This window comes from Colias eurytheme, chromosome 30 (genome assembly GCF_061535395.1).
Source record: "Colias eurytheme isolate Ceu_HAF_F1 chromosome 30, ilColEury1 Martin Lab GWU primary, whole genome shotgun sequence".
In the NCBI taxonomy this organism is placed as follows: Eukaryota; Metazoa; Arthropoda; class Insecta; order Lepidoptera; family Pieridae; genus Colias; species Colias eurytheme.
Window position 1 is genome coordinate 2,800,064 of NC_143009.1, and position 19,492 is coordinate 2,819,555.

The 19,492-nt window shown below is 33.6% G+C and overlaps 1 protein-coding gene across 1 annotated transcript; it reads left to right on the top strand.

Annotated features, from left to right (window-relative positions):
- The first annotated feature begins 1,414 nt into the window (after positions 1-1,414).
- Positions 1,415-17,641, top strand: LOC149895742 (carcinine transporter-like). The gene is made up of 13 exons (XM_090118554.1): positions 1,415-1,499; positions 5,655-5,811; positions 6,703-6,907; positions 7,449-7,632; positions 8,452-8,581; positions 9,069-9,197; positions 9,757-9,949; positions 10,292-10,397; positions 10,841-11,088; positions 11,403-11,482; positions 11,796-11,971; positions 12,459-12,631; positions 17,544-17,641. The coding sequence occupies exons 2-13, from the start codon at positions 5,736-5,738 to the stop codon at positions 17,578-17,580; spliced, it is 1,737 nt and encodes a 578-aa protein (XP_089974680.1). The 5' UTR covers positions 1,415-1,499; positions 5,655-5,735; the 3' UTR covers positions 17,581-17,641.
- The last annotated feature ends 1,851 nt before the right edge of the window (positions 17,642-19,492 follow it).

Below are 19,492 nucleotides of genomic sequence, written 5' to 3' on the forward strand. Positions count from 1 at the left end.
TTGAATTTGAAATTTTAATGAAAATAGTAATGTATGGTCTAGTAACTAGACTAGTTTTTTTCGTATGTTTTTCGTGTGGTTTTCGCGAGATTAACAATATAATTATTATGTTTGAAAACTGACGATGTTAACGAATATAATGATAAATTATTATTATCTTCTAGGTATCTACCTAAACATCGTACTTACTGCAGAAACCAGACAATTGCTTATTTACATAATAATAATCTATGAATTGCAAAATGTGTTGGTAAGCGCATAACTCGAGAACGGCTGAACCGATTTTGTTAGCAGGGACGGATCGTTAGCTGTGAATAAATATTCTCATATTATAAGTGCAATGTCCCTTACACTATTATATATTATTGCAAGATCCATAACATTTATGCGAGTCTCTATGTTTTTTACACTAAAAGAGCACTATCTAACTACCTAAGCAGACGCTTATCATCAACGTGCTAAAAAAGCTAGAATGGTCGACTTTGAGTCACTCGATGTGCAAAATTGGTCAAAATTTTGTGCTAATTTACTAAAGCACTAAATGAGCACTAAATTTTGACCTAACCAACGAGTGATTCTGCTCACTTGACCATTCTAGCTTTACAGACGTTCATCATCATGTTTCTAATTTATTTTAATTAATATCGTCTATAACAAATCAACAGTAACTGGCTCTTCTCTGTATAAACTGCTTTCCGAACCGGTGGTAACTAATTGCGATGTAATAAGATGATTCAAGTCACTTAGAGAGGTTTTATTAAATGAATAATATTGGAGATTTATTATCATGTATCTATAATAGTCAAATAATTGTGGAGGAAGGAAGATGGATAATTGCCACAATATTATAATACTAGCTTTCCACCCGCGGCATCGCCCGCGCAGTCAAAGAAAAACCCGCACAGTTCCCGTTCCCGTGGGATTTCCGGCATAAAACCTATCCTATCACCTATGTCCTTTCTCGGGCAAAATATCTCTATACCAAATTTCATGCAAATTGGTTCAGTAGTTAAGGCGTGATTGAGTAACAGACAGACAGATAGAGTTACTACCGCATTTATAATAATTAAATTAATTAATAAAGTATGGATTAGAGTATGGAGTATTATTTTTTGTTTGAACGTGCTTATTTAAGGAACCAGTAATGAGTAATGTTTACCTAAATCTTATATAAAATAATTATTTTCTAGTATCAAGGAAATCTAATGTATATAAATTTAAATTTATATACACACAGACAGGTACAATTATAAAGCCTCCTAGGATGTTAAAATGAAATCTAAAAATAAACAAGTCTTATCAGCCATCGATATCATCTCAAATTGTTCTATTAATAGCGATGGTAACATTAATTTCGAACTATTTAGTTTTTACAGTGCATCAGACTCGTATTCATTAAATTCATTCTCCCGCCAGCGCTCTTAGAAATTGCGCGCGTTTTTTGTTTTTTATTTTATTTTTTTTTCTGTCGTCTTTGGTGGCTAACCAGTAACTGTGTGGTAAGATAATTTTTTTTAAATTTAAACTTTTTAAAATAAACTTTTAAAAATATTTATCAATAACTTGGTAACTAGTCATGCAATGAAAACTTTTATTTGTGAAAGCTGTATGTATTTCTAAGGTATTTCTGAATGTTTTTTGAAACTGCTAGTTTCAATTTAATCGGAATATCCTTCGTCCATCGATTATTAGTTACAACTTAAAATAAATTATTTAAAGCGAATTAATTTGAAAAAATATAATGTGTAACTTTAGTTAGTAAGTAGGAACCTGCCTAGTGCCTATCTATGTCAAGCATATCATGTTTTTCTTTTTCATGTTAAAAAAGTATAATATGTACCTAGGTGCCTAAAAGAAAACACAACCTTTAACAATTACGACAGTATCACTGGGAATTTTAATTAGGTTTATTATCTATTAAAAATGAAAACAATAACCTACTTACTTAAATAATATTATCTAACTAACAAGTTTAATTTTTATCACTCTGAAGAAATGTATTGTCACCGATCCTTGATACGTGTACAAAGTTTGAATAAAACCGGACCGTTTAGTGGGTCAAAATTATTTTGCCCGAGTCGTAAAGGAGGTGGTTAGGTACATATTGAAACATTAAAACATACAGAGACCAGTTGCCAGTCAGTTCAATTCACGGCGTAAACTGTCTGGAAATAAGAAGTTATAATACGGCCCCAAGTGATGCTAATAAAAAGCTGCATTAAATTTTATATGTAGCCTAGTTACTTTATTTAAATCTAATATGTATTATGTTTGACTAAATATTGCAATCCCAAAACATGATCCTACGATTTTTACCGCCAAAATCTCCGTAGACATTATTTTTTTCCTCTCGACTACAACTCCATCCTGCCTTTACATTTTTATCAGATAATACATATTTACATCAGAATTAAAAACATTATATTACATATTAGGTAATATATCTCTTATCAACAAAATCCCTTCATTACATAATATAATGGAATAGTACGTCCATATTTGCGTCACTCAACGTATATAGTCTTGTTAGCACAGTTAAAATCAATGTGCCTTGTAGATTGATCATTAAACATGCGATACATATAATAAATATATTAACAATACATTGATGCTTCCTCCTAATATATAAATGCGAAACTTTGTGAGGATGGATGTTTGTTACTCTCTCACGCAAATACTACAGAACCGATTACAATGAAATTTAGCACACATATGGAGGGTTACTTGGATTAACACATAAGATCAGCTTTAACCCGGAAATCCCACGGGAACCTACATATGCGGGTATTTCTTTGAAAATGCAGGGCAAAGCCGCGGGCGGAAAGCTAGTATTGTATAATATGTATTTATGTACTTAAGTTATGTATTTTCGTAACATTGCAATGTTAAAAAACAAAGTCTAGACTACAGAGATAGTTTTAAATTTTAATGACAACGAATAAATTATTTGCCTACCGTTGTCTAAAATGAAACTGTTTTTGTTATATTATAGGTAGGTACATGAATAATTTCGAAGCAATTAATAGGACGCCTTTGCATATAACGTGAACATTTCAAAATAGAACTTTCAATTTGTTTTAAAAATAGCTGTTTCTGATACCTAAAGGTTATACTTATACATATTATTGTAAGAAGTACCTACTAGCTGTCTGGCGCGGTTTCACTCGCGGACAAACCCGTGAGCAAAATCAAGTATTTCTGTATCATGTGTTATTCTAGTATATTAATTACTATATTACGGTAAAGTTTCATCTAAATCAGTTTTGTAGATTTTTCGTGAAAGAGTAACAAACATATTATATTCATCCATACATAAGGGGATCTTCACAAACTTCCGCATAATCACATTTATAATATGAGTAAGTTTTATGCCCTAATTCAATACAAGAATCAAATACAAACATAGGTAACGTAACGGCACCAGTCTTGTACAGATTAAGGAAAAAATTGAAGTTTTTTGCAAATTTCTCGTAGGTTTTTTAACTTTATTGGATATTGTTTAGTTATACCATTAGTTCAATGTTAGTTTAACGTAACCAATGTTAGAAAAAAGATTAAAGTGCATAAATAATGAAGTTATTTATAAATTAAAAAACCACTTTTTTGCACCAGTGATGGACAGTGAAAATCTAATGATGGACACCCAGTTTTGGACAACATCCAGTTATGAACACCCATTTATGGACTGTACCTAATGTTGTTTCTCCAGTTATTTACACTTGGAGAAGACTTATAGTTATCAATAGAATCTTGAAAATGATGATTGGAATATAATAAATCGGGGATGTATTTATAAAAAATAGTACTTATTAATTATTTTGCATACTTATAATATTTAAAACAGTCTTAATTTCCATTTTCTAGGCAAAAATTGGACAAATGCATCGATAAATACGAGTTATGTCCGTTAAGAAACACCAATATGGGTTTTTTTTCTCAATAAGTCAGGGATGAAAAATATAACTAAAAAAAGTACTGCCATTCCATCCATTTTGGGACTTCTTCTTCTTCGTCATATCACTCTCGTCAGAGCGAACGTGGTCAACATGAGGTTTGGGGGGTAGATGTTACCCGCTTCACGATGTTCCGCCATATCTCTCTGTTTCCTGGCATTCCGTTACACTCGTGAAGTGAATCGCCAATCTGAATACAGCCTTAATCTGATTGGTCCATCGATATAGATTCCAAATTGTAGCACGAGGCAAAACGCTTTTTTTAAACTGTTGTCAAGATGGTGTGGATGAAATTTAAGCGTGTGTGCTATATGGTGGTGGAATTTAGCAGCAGACAGCGATCCAAACAGTTCATCAGAGAACTCTCTATGATAGATGCGTTACAATACGCATAAGTATGCGACTTCTCTACGCAGTGATAGAGAATGAAGCCGAGAACGAGTCGCACAGCACATAATGACCCATTGTTCTAAAATATATTCTTCATGTTTAGATAGATATTATATTGTTGGACCCATTAGTGTAATTTTCACAAAAAACATCAATGTCCATTATAGGAACCAAAGCAAATCCAGTCATGGACAATTGTTGTACAATATTGGAACCCTTTGTTTGAAATAGTCGTGATAGGTATATTATTAATCAGAATGAAAAGACAATACAGAAAAGCGCATGTAATTAATACCTTTAAAAAAAGTTTATTTTCGACATATGTCCATAAATGGATATATCCATAGAATTAAATCCAGTTATGGACACTGAAGAATTTTATTTAAACAACATAACCTATCATGATACTAAATCGTGTAATATTTCGTACAATTAACTACTATAAATAAAAGTAATATCAAATTTTGCTAACATTTATACAAAAATTCTTATAACCAAAATTGTGTCCTCACTTCCTTAAGGATTTCCTTAGTAAAAACGGATTTCTTCGAAACGAGTCGCAGCAACTAAACATAACGTTCTGCCATCTTCAAACATTTTGGCCGAATAACATGAAATGTCGTATTTTGATAGCTTATGAACCAAACTTTTATTTTAAGTATTGCCAAATTATGTAACGTTAATTTTGGTCTTAATATTTAAATTTAATATTTATTTTGTCCATTACTGGATGCTTGTCCACCACTGGTGCCGTTACCTTACATGTGTCGACTGTCGTCTGTATAGTCATCTCATTAAGATAATGCCATATTATAGTAAATAGAAATAGATGAGCCTTATCAAATATTGCATGAATAATACAAAAGTCAGCTGAGCGAATAAAATAGACCAATATTATAAAGAGTCGTATTTATTATGCGATTCAACTAGGAATAGGATTGAGTTAGCGCCATCTTGTGACGTCATAGCTATTAATTCAAACTAATTATTATTGTATGTAAGCAATAACGTCTTTATTTCAATTTGATGCAAGAGTCAGGTAAAATTATTGACTTGTTTCTTTATTTATTATTCTTCAAATCAGGTAGGTACTATACTACCGATTAATATATTTTTTTAAATTTATTTAAGACAATAATTACAGTCTAAATAGGTAATACTATGTATAAACGAGTTAGGTAATTGATGTTTCTTGTATGGAAGGAAGACTGATAATTTCAAATAAGTAATTACTAAGTAACTACTTACTTACTTTTTTAATCTTCAATCTTCATTAACTTTTTATAATTATTTAAATTTCTATTTTTACAGCCATTCTTTCCCCAATTCGTCTTCAAGTAACAAGAAAGACGTCCGAAAAAGTGTCTTTTAAGGCAAAAACCGACTTCGAAAATGGAATCACATGAAAAGATGGCGGCCGTCGCGGGCACGCCCCGTGAGCGAGAGAATATTGAAATGCAAGCTAATGGTAAGATTATTTTTTCAGCCACATACTCACATACTAAAATGTTTTTTTATTCATATGAAAAGACAAAAATATTGCACTATTTGAATTTTGTGATGTGAACCCTATGGGATTTGTAACAGAGGTCATAATCGCCTGTATACAAATAGTTTATAATTTACGAAAATCGTATATATACAGTACGAGCTATCTACAAACCCCCAACAAACATTCTAAATATTTAGTTGCAATGTGGTTACAAGTATTAATAAATTCTGTATGATTAGAGTCGGCCATACGCTAGGTATTCGTAATTCGGTCTGCCCGACTGCCCATTCCTTTTATTTATCTCTGCCAATTATGATGCCAATATTCAAAATTCTTATCCATTGTATCCAGAAGAAGACAATCCAACAAAACTTATTTCGCTATTCCTAGGTTTTAATAAGTGGTGCAACTCAATATATTCAGGAAAAAAAGGAATAATATAGCGTTATATTGTTTGCACCGTAGGTATATATCTTCTTCTTTTCTCTATCTAAATCTTATATATAAAATTCTCGTGTCACAATGTTAGTCTGCATACTCCTCCGAAACGGGTGGACCGATTCTCATGAAATTTTCTGTGCATATCGGGTAAGTCTGAGAATCGGCTAACATCTGTTTTTCATATGTACCACGGGCGAAGCCGGGGCGGGCCGCTAGTATTATATAAAATTCTCTATTAGTTACCTAGTTGAACGATTCTCATGAATTTTTGTTTGCTTATTGGGTAGATCTGAAATTAGATGTTAGCCGATTGCGGATTGGCTAATATCTATCTTTCATCCCCCAATTGATAAGAGTAGCAGAACAACGTTTGCCGAGACAGCTAGTATACCGAATTTATAATGCCATGTACCATGCTTTCACCAGGAACGTCAAAGCAGCTCAAAGACCTGGACGATCTGTTCCCCTACATCGGCGACTTTGGCTGGTACCAACGTATGCTGTTCATGCTGATGATACCGTATTCATTCTTCTTCGCGTTTGTGTACTTCTCTCAGATCTTCATGACGGTCGTACCGGAGGAACATTGGTGTGATGTACCGGAATTAGCGAATTTGAGTGTGGAAGCGCGGTAAATAACTTTTTTTTTTGTTTTTTTGAAGTGAAAACTTCTTTAGCGGCGTTGAGCACTTTTTCTGTAATGGGTATAAAATCTTAAACTCGCGTCATTACACGTGACCTGATCGAAAAAGCGTAAGACGGATGGAGAGTAGACCGCTATCCCCTCTCTACTACGCGCGTTTTCACTTCTGCCGGCACTCCCGGAGTGCAACCCGTCTATTTTTTTGTATAGTTGGCAAAGGTGCATGTGATAAGCGACTTTCTTTACTTTTGAAGTATCGCTCATGAACTAATCAATTTTATTAGAATTTTATATCGTGATTCGTAACATATTTTTGTTTGACGATGTAGCTAAAGAAAAGATCAAAATATACATATTTGTTCTTTCATAAATTATATCGGGTAAAGTTCGATAAAAAATAGCTTTTGTTATTGTGGAATATTAGCTTTAAACTAATGTATCTTTTGCGTGAATCTTTATCATACAAAAAATAAAAAAATCTTCTTTCTTATTTACAATGTTTTTAATAAATATTGTGTCAACATTTCAGTCGTCATCTGGCAATACCAAAGCTAGGGGAGAAATATGAAAAGTGCCTAATGTATGATGTTGATTGGAATACAGTTTTATCAAGTGGCAACCTTGAACCAAATACAACATGGCCGACGAAGAAATGTGGAAATAAGTGGGAATTTAATTTTACTGATGTACCCTATGAAACTATTGCTACGCAGGTAATTACAAAACAAAACAAATTCTTAATTTATAGAAAAACTAGCGGTCCGCCCCGGCTTCGCCCGTGGTACATATTTCGCAATAAAAGGTAGCCTATGTTCTTTCTCAGGGGCTAAAGATGGTTTGTGCCAAATTTCATCAAAATCGGTTGAGAGGTTTATGCGTGAAAACCATACATACATACATACAAACCTTTCCTCTTTATAATATACTAGCGGTCCGCCCCGGCTTCGCCCGTGGTACATATTTCGCAATAAAAGGTAGCCTTTGTTCTTTCTCAGGGTCAGGGTAAAGATTATCTGTGCCAAATTTCATCAAAATTGGTCCAGTAGTTTATGCGTGAAAACAATACATACATACATAATTACAAACCTTTCCTCTTTATAACATTAGTATAGATGTGATGTTGTTTAATATAACGGAATTTTCTCAATTACTTTACCTAATACCACAGTCTAACTACCATTTATATATACTGTTCTAATACCACTGATTACAACAAACGACTAGACTCAATTGTCATATTTTTCGTATATAAATAATTGATATTGCACCTTATTTCATCGCAATATTGTTCAAAGTCGCTCATTAGAAAACTCTGCCTAACACACGCATGTGCAGAGTTTTGCTTGGGAGATTTTTGAAGTGTGGTGAAAATTCTTGCAAAATATATGCTTGGAGTTAATAAAATTGAAAAATTTCTTGGTTATTAATTATTTGATATATATTAGTTTTAAAGGGTGAAGGAACACTTCATTCATGTTTTTTAAAGAACTTTACACGCGATATTATATAACTTTCCCTTTTCTTCCATCTAGTTGGGTTGGGTGTGCGAGCGAGACAACTATCCAGCGACAGCTCAGTCTATCTTCTTTTGTGGTTCTATAGTAGGTGGTTTAATTTTTGGATGGATGGCTGATAAATACGGACGAGTACCAGCTATACTTGGTAACTATTATTATTTATGAAATATTAAAACTAACAATATTATTGTCAATTATTAAAAAAAGCGTGGGTGCCGAGCACACGCGTCAGAAGTGAAACTTCTTTGGCAAGATTCGAAGATACCAAAACCGTCGCCTTACTCCATGAAGTGACGGTGTTGCTATGACGTGACCTTGAAATTTTACTCTCAACGCACCTAAAGAAGTTTCAATTTAAAATGATGACGATTTTTTGGTGTTGGCAAAAATGGCAAATAGTAAGGTAATAAATAGCGATAATCGTCAGCCGATGATATTTTTTTTTTTTTTGATTAACAGCTCTTCTGTTAATAAAATTAATCGATATAGACTAAACTAAACACCTGAATCTTGCCTATGTTTTTTATCAACACACACATTTTCAAAACATTTTCAAAAATACCCTCAAATGACGATAACGTATTTCAGATATATATTTACTTATTTTACAATATTTTTTATATTATTTTCAGGTACGAACATGACAGGATTTCTAGCGGGTGTAGGAACTGCATTTTCCAATAGTTTCTGGTCATTCTGTCTCTGCAGATTCCTCGTTGGTCTCGCGTATGATAACTGCTTTATGATTATGTATATAGTTGGTAAGTTTGTATATGTACCTATGTTTATTTTGTACTAGCTGTGCCCCGCGGTTTCACCCGCATTGATCCGTTCCTATTGGTCTTAGCGTGATGATATATAGCCTAGATAATTGGGCTATCTAACACCGATATAATTTTTCAAATCGGACCTGTAGTTTCTGAGATTAGCGCGTTCAAACAAACAAACAAACTCTTCAGCCTTATAATATAGTGTAGATTAAATTATACAATACTTTCGAATCTCTTTGGCTGGACTGAAGTTAGGCGCTAGTCGATGCGTAGAACATAAAATAGTGACTTGAACCATAGTCATTTTAACAATCTACATGAGTAATTGTGCCAATTTCAGCTACGGCATTAAGTTTGGAAATTACTCTTAGATCTTTTAAAAGTTACACATACATTGAACTCGCTCTAGAGTAACAACACGGGTCGGGTAATTGCCCTAATGTGTTTTATGTATGAGATTGAAAGAGCGCGAATTATAATCAGTCTGTCCTTTCCTTATCATGGATGGTAAATACAAATATTCATACGATTTACTCTTTCTTCTTTTTAGTGGTCGAGTACGTTGGTCCAAAATGGCGGACGTTCGTCGCCAACATGTCTATAGCTGTATATTTCACATTTGCGGCTTGTCTCTTACCCTGGATTGCGTTAGCCGTGGCTGATTGGAAAATATATACACTGATAACTAGTATACCTTTGGTGTTGTCTATATTCACGCCTTGTGTAGTTCCGGAGAGTGCTAGGTAAGATATTATTACCTACTATTTAATATTACTAATAGTTTTCCATCTGCGGCTTAGCCTATGTATTCAAAGGATATGAATGGGATATGAATGGGATGTTTTACCCGCAAAAGTAAATTATATGTGAAGATTTTGTATTATAAGGATAATTTTTCATTTACTTCGTTTACTGTTTACTAAATCTATTCTCCAGAAGTTTACAATTTGAAATTGTGAGCAGTTTTTTTATGTTTATGTTGTATTATGTACAAAAAAATAAGCGTTGTATTCGTGCTGATACGTTTTTCCAAAAAATATCTCGTTGGTGACTAACAAAGTCTTTTATTAGCATTAAATTTTCAGATGGTTGATATCGCAAGGTCGTATTGAAGAAGCATTAAAGATAATACAGAAATGTGAACGAGTGAACAATAAAAAGATACCGGATGAGGTTTTAAAGGAATTTAGGGTAAGTTGTTACTTAGTAGAAACAATACTAATTTATATGGGCTTAACAAGTATTCAATGTCGGTATAAAGGTACAAACTAACCGTTGACGTACTATAAACAACTAGACTCACAATCGCCAGTTGTCTGTCACCTAAATTAAATATAAAAAATAAATAAAAGGTCGTGAAAGATGTCCGAGCGGCGTTGTACACGACATTCATTCAAATTAACATCTTATTTCGTTGCAGTAATGTTCAAAATCTATTGTAGTACTCATTAAAAAACTCTGCCTAATAGATGCGTAGGCAGAGTTTGCTTCAGACAATTTTTGAACGTGATTATAAATAATGTTACAATCTATATTATAAAATATAAATATTTTTTTGTAAATAACAGAATATTCATAGCCCAATTGATGTTGTTTATATGTATTATGTGTTTATACTTAAATGATATTTACAGGAGACAGCAACAGAAATAGCAATAGCCGAACAAGACCTAAAAAACTATTCTTTCATGGACTTATTTAAAACGCCTCGGCTCCGACGTCACAGTATATTATTACTAATAATATGGATGTCAATAGCCATGGTGTTCGACGGCCATGTCAGAAATGTGGGCTCTTTGGGTTTGGACATGTTCGTCACTTTCACTATAGCAACCGCTACGGAGTTCCCGGCTGATATTCTGCTCATTTTGACGTTGGATATGTAAGTTTATGACGAGGGAATAAGGTTGTTTTTTGCTTGCGCGGTTGTGTATGTTTTTTTAGACAAAAACTAAATCAATTGACGTACATATATAATATGTATTTTTTCTCACTGCATGTGTGTTTATGTTTGTGTGTGGTGTGATTTATCATAGAATACAATATACTGTCTCACCACAAAAAGCTTTAGACGGGGTTTAACTTTAAGCGCGGGTTCTCTTTAATCTGGTTTTGTCGTATTTCACATGGACAACTATTAAAGTGACAGATTTAGATTTTAAGTGCCTCTATGTATAATTTTTTTTTTGTTTTCAGTGTCGGTCGTCGCTGGCTAGCCTTTGGTTCAATGGTGATAAGTGGTTTATTCAGCTTTGCTGCAACTACAGTACCTTTTGGTAAGTACATCCTTCCTACTAATATTATAAATGCAAAAGTTTGTGAGGATGGATGTATGTGTATGTATAGGTATGTATGTTTGTTACTCTTTTACTCAAATACTACTGAAGCGATTACAATGAAATATAGAATATAGAATAGAGACTAACTTGGATTAATACATAGGATAAGACTTATCCCGGAAATCCCACGGGATTAGGAACTATGCTGGTTTTTCTTTGAAAACGTGGGTGAAGAAAGCTAGGGGTATTATTAATTTGTTTGGCATACATATGAATTGAAATCTAAATTCCCTATAATAATTAATTACAGGTCTACCATCAGCATCACTAGCGATAGTTGGTCGATTCGCGGTCAACATATCGTTCAACATCGGTATGCAATACGCTGCAGAATTGTTGCCTACTGTAGTAAGGGCGCAAGGGCTGGCCCTTATTCATATTACGGGGTATATTGCTACTATATTGGTGCCTTATATTGTTTATATGGTAAGTTTCTTAAAGTATGTACATTAAAATCAATTGCTGTCCGTTATTTTCGTTACTCTAGAAGGGTTAGGCCTGTTTTTAACCGATTATGATAGTCAGGGGAAGGTTTAAACTTATAAAACGGGTGATGGTCATTTAGTTTGTGTGAAACAATCTTTATTTCATCATACATAAATGTCGACGTACAAAAAGCAACTAGCTAACTCACAATCACGCTCAAAAATTGCCTGAAGCATAACTCTGCATTATTTTTCTATTGGCAGAGTTTTCTAATGAGCGATAGATACAATAGACATTGAACATTATTGCCAGGTAATAAGGTGTTAATTTGAGTGAATGCTTAAAAGGGCGTTTGGATTTTATTATTAGTCATCATTGTTTATGCTTAAAATATATAAAAACAATATGTAAAAGCTTTCCTTGATAAGAATTTATAAAACTGTACCAACTTTACTTAAAATATATTTACATATTTCTATGTTTTCAGGCAACCATAGCCAAAGAGATCCCGCTCTTAATCTTAGGCACCATAGGCGTAGCAGGCGGTTGTCTATGCCTGTGCCTACCAGAGTCTATGGGCAAGGACATGCCACAGACAATACAAGATGGCGAACAGTATGGGAAAGAGCAGACGTTTTGGGACTTCCCGTGTTTGAATAAGTATGTTTAAATATAATTTTTGTCTTTATTATCTACTAGCTGTTGCCCGCGACTTCGTCCGCGATTACGTCGTTTTTCGTCATTCGTCGTTTAAAAAAAATACGTGACACTTTATTTTTGAATGTTCTTAATTGTCTCTTATAAAAATAAACTACATTAAAATTGAATACTCTGATAAGAAAATCTTAAAATCGGAGGACATCGAAAATCTGAGGAAAACATGAGTGAATTTGATTTAAATTCTACATTACTTAGTAATTCAAATAATAATCTAAATTAAATGTAGATTAACAGTTTGAGCGCATCATTATATAATATGTACCTAAGTATTAAATTACGTTAGTTTACATAGTAATTTTACTAAAAACACTATGACTTTCTTTCGCGCTCGGTACAACAAACTGTTTGCATGTTTGTGGTACGTGGCCCGCGTCACTTGACCCCCTGCGAGTTCCCCTCCGTTACTATGCGAAAATACATTCGTCGCCCTACTGTAGGAAAAATTTTAATATTTTAAATTCGAGAAATATTGATTTCTTGTATTCGACTATTTATAAAATATATTTGAAGAAACTTAGGTTGGCCTTCAGGCAAAAGGGATCCTATCAAATGATAAACTTGACCTTGTATCTTAAAAGTAAGCATGAAAGGATCCTCTGATAATTGTTGAGCACCAAAGGATCATTTAAAACGCACTACTATAAGAGCGAATATTGTCTAAGAACTGTTTAGATTGCACATGTTCCTCTAAAAGTAGTGATTTCAAAGGTTCTGGTGTATCTTCAAACGAAAGCCGACTCCTTACTCCTCTTTAAAGCATTACAAAAAGAACATACTACGTTAATATCGCCTATACAGAAGACGATCTGTAATCAATTGTGAGGTTATAAGCAAACCCACTTTTATATTTGTCGGACCACACCACCGAATTCGTAGATTGATCTTCTATGTTTACCTCTTAAGTCATTAAGACTGTCGAAATCTGTCTACAGTAAGACAGGCCTCTCGCTATTCGTCCGTTTCAAGAGACCAAATAGTTTCAATTCTTAATCTTTCATTAAACAAACTTATTAATCGTACTTGTCTCAAATAATCTTGTCTCAAATAATGGTAATATTCGCGTCCCTACTCTAGTCATTGCTTATGCTCATGTTCATCTTCAAGAGATCGAATAATATTATGGTGCACCCTATCATTTGTCAATCGGTCTTCATATTGAGTAAAAGTTTCAGATTATCGAGATAAAATATGCCATTTGCGATCAGCTGTGAGACGTTATACCCTCTCAGTGAAGGTTTCGGTCTCACAGGATAGTACATGCCGTTCGCGGTCAGCTGTGAGCCGCAATTCTCGTTGTGAAGCGGTTTCAGGTTCTCGGCATAACACAATATGTTGTTTTCGGTCAATAGTAAGCCTCTTACCTCTAACGATCCTTGAGAACTCTTATTTCTCATTTTCTTAGCTTTGCTCGAATTTCGATATAAAGATTTTTTAGGTGGCACTGATGCGAGTAAATAAAAATTAAGTTAAAACGGACTGAGAGTGTTATTATATAATCATCAATCATCATCATCATCAATACATATAATAAAATTGTGGAAAAGCGATGTCTGTACAATGAAAATATGTAGAAAAAAATTAGCAGGTGTTATTATTAAATCGATCTTGAACCCAAAACTGTAGTTAAAATTTTTTTTGTCTGTTTGTCTGTATGTTTGTGCACGCTAATCTCAGAAACGGCTTATTCGATTTAGATGCGGATTTCACTAATGTATTGTGGTAATGTTCATTTAACAGTTAGTGTTTATTTCATGTCAATCGGTTCATAAATAAAAAAGTTATGACAATTTATAAGTAATCACGGCGAACATTTGCTAAGGCATTCTATTGTACACTGTACAGTGTACGATAAAACGTAATTTATCTGTTATACGCTACAGTTATTCCTTTACATGTCCAGATGATCATATCAAAATTCCCCAAGGGTTTGGGGGTAAGCTGAGGTAGTAGGGGGGGCGGGGTCAAATTAACATTATGGTTACTTCTAATAGGTAAATTTGCCACACAAAATGTCCTTTAAATTATGTCGTATTATATTTTTAACCCCCGACGCAAAAAGACGGGTGTTATGTGTTTGACTGCTATGTATTTCTGTGTGTGTGTGTGTGTGTCTGTCTATGGCACCGTAGCTGGCTAACAGGTAAACCGAATTAGATGCGGCTTTTTTTTGTTAGGCAGCATATTTTCCGACGCTGGTTCTTAGATAAATTGTATCGAAATCGGTTCATCCACTTATTATACTTACATAGGGGTAAAAGTGGGAATGAAAAAAATGATATAATAATTTATTTTTAAAGATCGTTGGGAAGTTTATGAAATTATTTATTCCTTTTTGTATACACTTTTCTTCGTCTAAACGGTTAAGTTACGTCTCTCTCTCTTCAGCCTTTAGTAACGTGCGTGAGACAGGAAACATCTAATTTGGATTTGTTGCTGGATTTGATAAAAATTGAGTATCGATTAAGCTGATCAGTGGCTACACCATACATTATTAAAAACATCCATTTAAGAAAGGAAGGAAATAGAATTCGCTCCTCTCCCCCCCTGGTTCCTAAAAAATAATATGACATAATTTAAAAGAAATTTTACGTAGAATTAGTTAGGCATTTCTTTTTTGATTTTCGATATTATATACTAATCATAATTTTTAATTACAATATTATGTAGTAACTATTTGGTATAGGTTAGGCATTTCATTTCTTGATTTTCTTTAATAAGTTGGTACGTAAGTTTTTTAGCTCAGTTTAGTAAGAAATTTTAATAACAATTCTTTTAATTATTTATGGTAGTACGTATTTCTCAATAATTGTATGTTAAGTAGTAATTCAGCATGGGCGTAGCCACGGTAGGGCTGGGTGGGGCGCTTACCCTGGCTTTGATCTGGTAGGTACCAATTGTGAAGGGGAGTGGGCGTGGGCGTTGGCGTGGGCCTGGGAGTGGGCGTGGGAGTGGAAGCATGAAAATAAAAACAATTATTGTTGCCCCACCCTGAGCCCATGGTCATAGGTCCCATAGTCACTATTCCACGCGGACGAAGTCGCGGGCACAGCTAGTAGACAAATATAATCAGAAAGCTTTGAACTCCTAAGCTCAACCATAAAAGATAGACATTAATTATGATGTCGGGAGATATTTTTTATATAATATGGAGAACATTTCTTTCATACTTGATTTCTGTGTAGCTTTAACCCTTAAGGTTGCACACGCGACGAAAGCTTAAAAATGGAGTTACTGCTCTGCTCACGAATATGAAAAATAATTGTACCAAGTTTCGTTTAAATCCGTCGAGTAGTTTTTGTTTCTATAACGGTTATACAGACAGACAGACGGACAAAAATTTTTGGCGTCAGTGTCGATCCCTAATCACCTCGTGATAGTTATTTAGGAAATATATTTCTTGTACAGAATTGACCTCTACAGATTTAATATAAGTATTATACATATAATTAGATGCCAATTTCCATGTAACGTTAAATTCGACTATACAATAACTAACAGACAACGCAGGTTACTCTCGTTTCCGTAAGTTGAGGCGGCTACATATTCGGTCCTCATAACTTCACTTTTTGTGAACGAAACGACAGCGCGGTTTAATTCGATGCCAACACCATCAAAAAAAGGAAATATTTTTAATTGTGAAAAAATATTATGATTTACACTATTAATACTATTTTAACATTAACACAAAATATAAGACTGTGAGTGTGTAAAAATAAATCCAGCTAGTTTCACATCAAACTTATGTTTTTAATTAGGTATACGACATGAAAATATATTAATTATCAAGCAATAATCATACAGGTAAATACTGAACAAAAGTATTAACAGTCAAAGTATATTTTTACTTACAACATGTAAATGATGAAGGAATAATAATTATCAACGAACTAACCTTTTTGTATTATTGTTTATAAATATAAATTCATAAACAATAAATTTATAAAGAATAGAAAAAATTCGACCACTAAAGAATGCTGGTTCGAGTCCCGCCTCGTTATCGAATTTTTAAAACACGAAGATTTTTAAAAATGTAACCAATGAACACAATCAATATTAGATTAACTGTGGTGTCTAGTTTGACTTAAAATAATAAACATCTACCCTCACTTTTAAAAATGTAGTATATTCACACGAATTATAAGCGCACCTTATAGGGAAGGGAAGATATGGGTTAAAGAGTTAAATAAATAAATAACATAATTATATTTAAATTATTAATTTTTAACAGTTGTTCAGTAGTGTTAACATGTAAATTGATTTGATTTTTACGAAATCTCATAGATGGCGCTGTTTCAAATTTGACTAATAAATTCATTAAACTGATTCTCTGCCCAAATTACGTAAATGACATAGTTTTTATTTTGTAAAGCTAGATAATAGCATGGCTTACCCGAAACCAACATTTAAACATGAGTCTTTAAATTGTACGCTGTCGTAATACACGGAATACGTAAGAAAAAAAAAGGTTCATAGCTCCTCCCCCGGAGGTGATAGCATGATAATATGTTTAAAAAAGCCTCACCCGACCTGTTAGTAATATTCATGCAAAATTTGAAGTCAATCTATGCAGTACTTTTCGAGATTAGCCTGGACAAACATACAGACAAACAGACAAACAGACAAACAGACAAACAGACAAAAATTCTAAAAACTATGTTTTTGGCTTCTATATCGATTATAGATCATGGATTATGTATTCTTTAAAAAAAATATTCAATGTACAGTTTTGACTTTCCTACGATTTTATTATATGTATAGATTATATTATTTAATTGAGTACCAAATAAGATATCAAAACCATGCTTTGTGGAATTTATGAGTAAGAAAAATAATAAATGTTTTGTTGTTACAGAAAACTTCGTAGTCCATCAGCCGCTGGGAAGGTTTAAGTGTTAATTACAGTCAATAAAGTTATTCTGTTAATTACAGTTATTAAAGTACTTAAAATAGCATTTATAGTTTTACTAGAGGTCCGCCCCGGCTTCGCCGTTGGTACATATTTCGCAATAAAAAGTGGCCTATGTCCTTTCTCGGGTATTTTGATACCCGAGAAAGGACATAGGCTACCTCTATACTAAATTTCATGCAAATTGGTTCAGTAGTTAAGGCGTGATTGAGTAACAGACAGACAGACAGAGTTACTTTCGCATTAATAATATTAGTATGGATGTGCTATTTATTAAATACGTTTGAAGTTGGTGCCGAACATTAAGCACTTAGTATTAAGCCCGTGCACCGACATCAAACCTTTTTAATAAATAGCACATATAAATAATATGTAGTTAGAAAATAATAATGTCAAATCTTTTTTATTTCTTACTTTTCCGTTTTTGAAGTCGGTTGTTTTTAACGCAGTTATTTTTATTAGTGAATATTAAGCTTTCCGTGCGATTAGAGCTTTTAATGAAAATTAAGCTCTCCGTGCGATTAGAGCCTTTAATGAAAATTAAGCTCTCCGTGCGATTAGAGATTTTTGTGAAAATTAAGCTCTCCGTGCGATTAGAGCTTTTTGTGAAAATTTAGCTTTCCGTTCGATTATAGCTTTTTGTGAAAATTAAGCCTCCATGCGATTAGAGCTTTTTGTGAAAATTAAGCTCTCCATGCGATTAGAGCTTTTTGTGAAAATTAAGCTCTCCGTGCGATTAGAGCTTTTTGTGAAAATTAAACTCTCCGTGCGATTAGAGCTTTTGTGAAAATTAAGCTCTCCGTGCGATTAGAGCTTTTTTGTGAAAATTTAGCTTTCCGTGCGATGAGTTTTTTGTGAAAATTAAGCTCTCCGTGCGATTAGAGCTTTTTTGTGAAAATTTAGCTTTCCGTGCGAATAGAGCTTTTTGTGAAAATTAAGCTCTCCATGCGATTAGAGCTTTTTGTGAAAATTAAGCTCTCTGTGCGATTAGAGCTTTTTGTGAAAATTAAGCTTTCCGTGCGATTAGAGCTTTTTGTGAAAATAAAGCTCTCTGTGCGAGAGCCTTAAATGAAAATTAAGCTCTCCATGTGATAAGAGCTTTTTGTGAAAATTAAGCTTTCCGTGCGATGAGAGTTTCTTGTGAAAATTAAGCTCTCCGTGCGATTAGAGCTTTTTGTGAAAATTAAGCTGTCCGTGCGATTAGAGCTTTTTGTGAAAATTAAGCTCTCCATGCGATGAGAGCTTTTTGTGAAAATTAAGCTCTCCGTGCGATTAGAGCTTTTTGTGAAAATTAAGCTTTCCGTGCGATTAGAGCTTTTTGTGAAAATAAAGCTCTCCGTGCGAGAGCCTTAAATGAAAATTAAGCTCTCCATGTGATAAGAGCTTTTTGTGAAAATTAATTCTCCATGGGATTAGAGCTTTTTGTGAAAATTAAGCTCTCCGTGCGATTAGAGCTTTTTGTGAAAATTAAGCTTTCCGTGCGATAAGAGCTTTTTGTGAAAAGTAAGCTCTCCATGCGATTAGAGCTTTTTGTGAAAATTTAGCTCTCCGTGCGATTTGAGCTTTTTGTGGAAATTAAGCTCTCCGTGTGATTAGAGCTTCTTGTGAAAATTAAGCTCTCTGTGTGGTTAGAGCTTCTTGTGAAAATTAAGCTTTCCGTGTGATTTGAGCTTTTTGTGGAAATTAAGCTCTCCGTGTGATTAGAGCTTCTTGTGAAAATTAAGCTCTCTGTGTGGTTAGAGCTTCTTGTGAAAATTAAGCTTTCCGTGTGATTAGAGCTTTTTGTGAAAATTAAGCTCTCCATGCGATTAGAGCTTTTTTGTGAAAATTAAGCTTTCCGTGCGAATAGAGCTTTTTGTGAATATTAAGCTTTCCGTGCGATTAGAGCTTTTTAT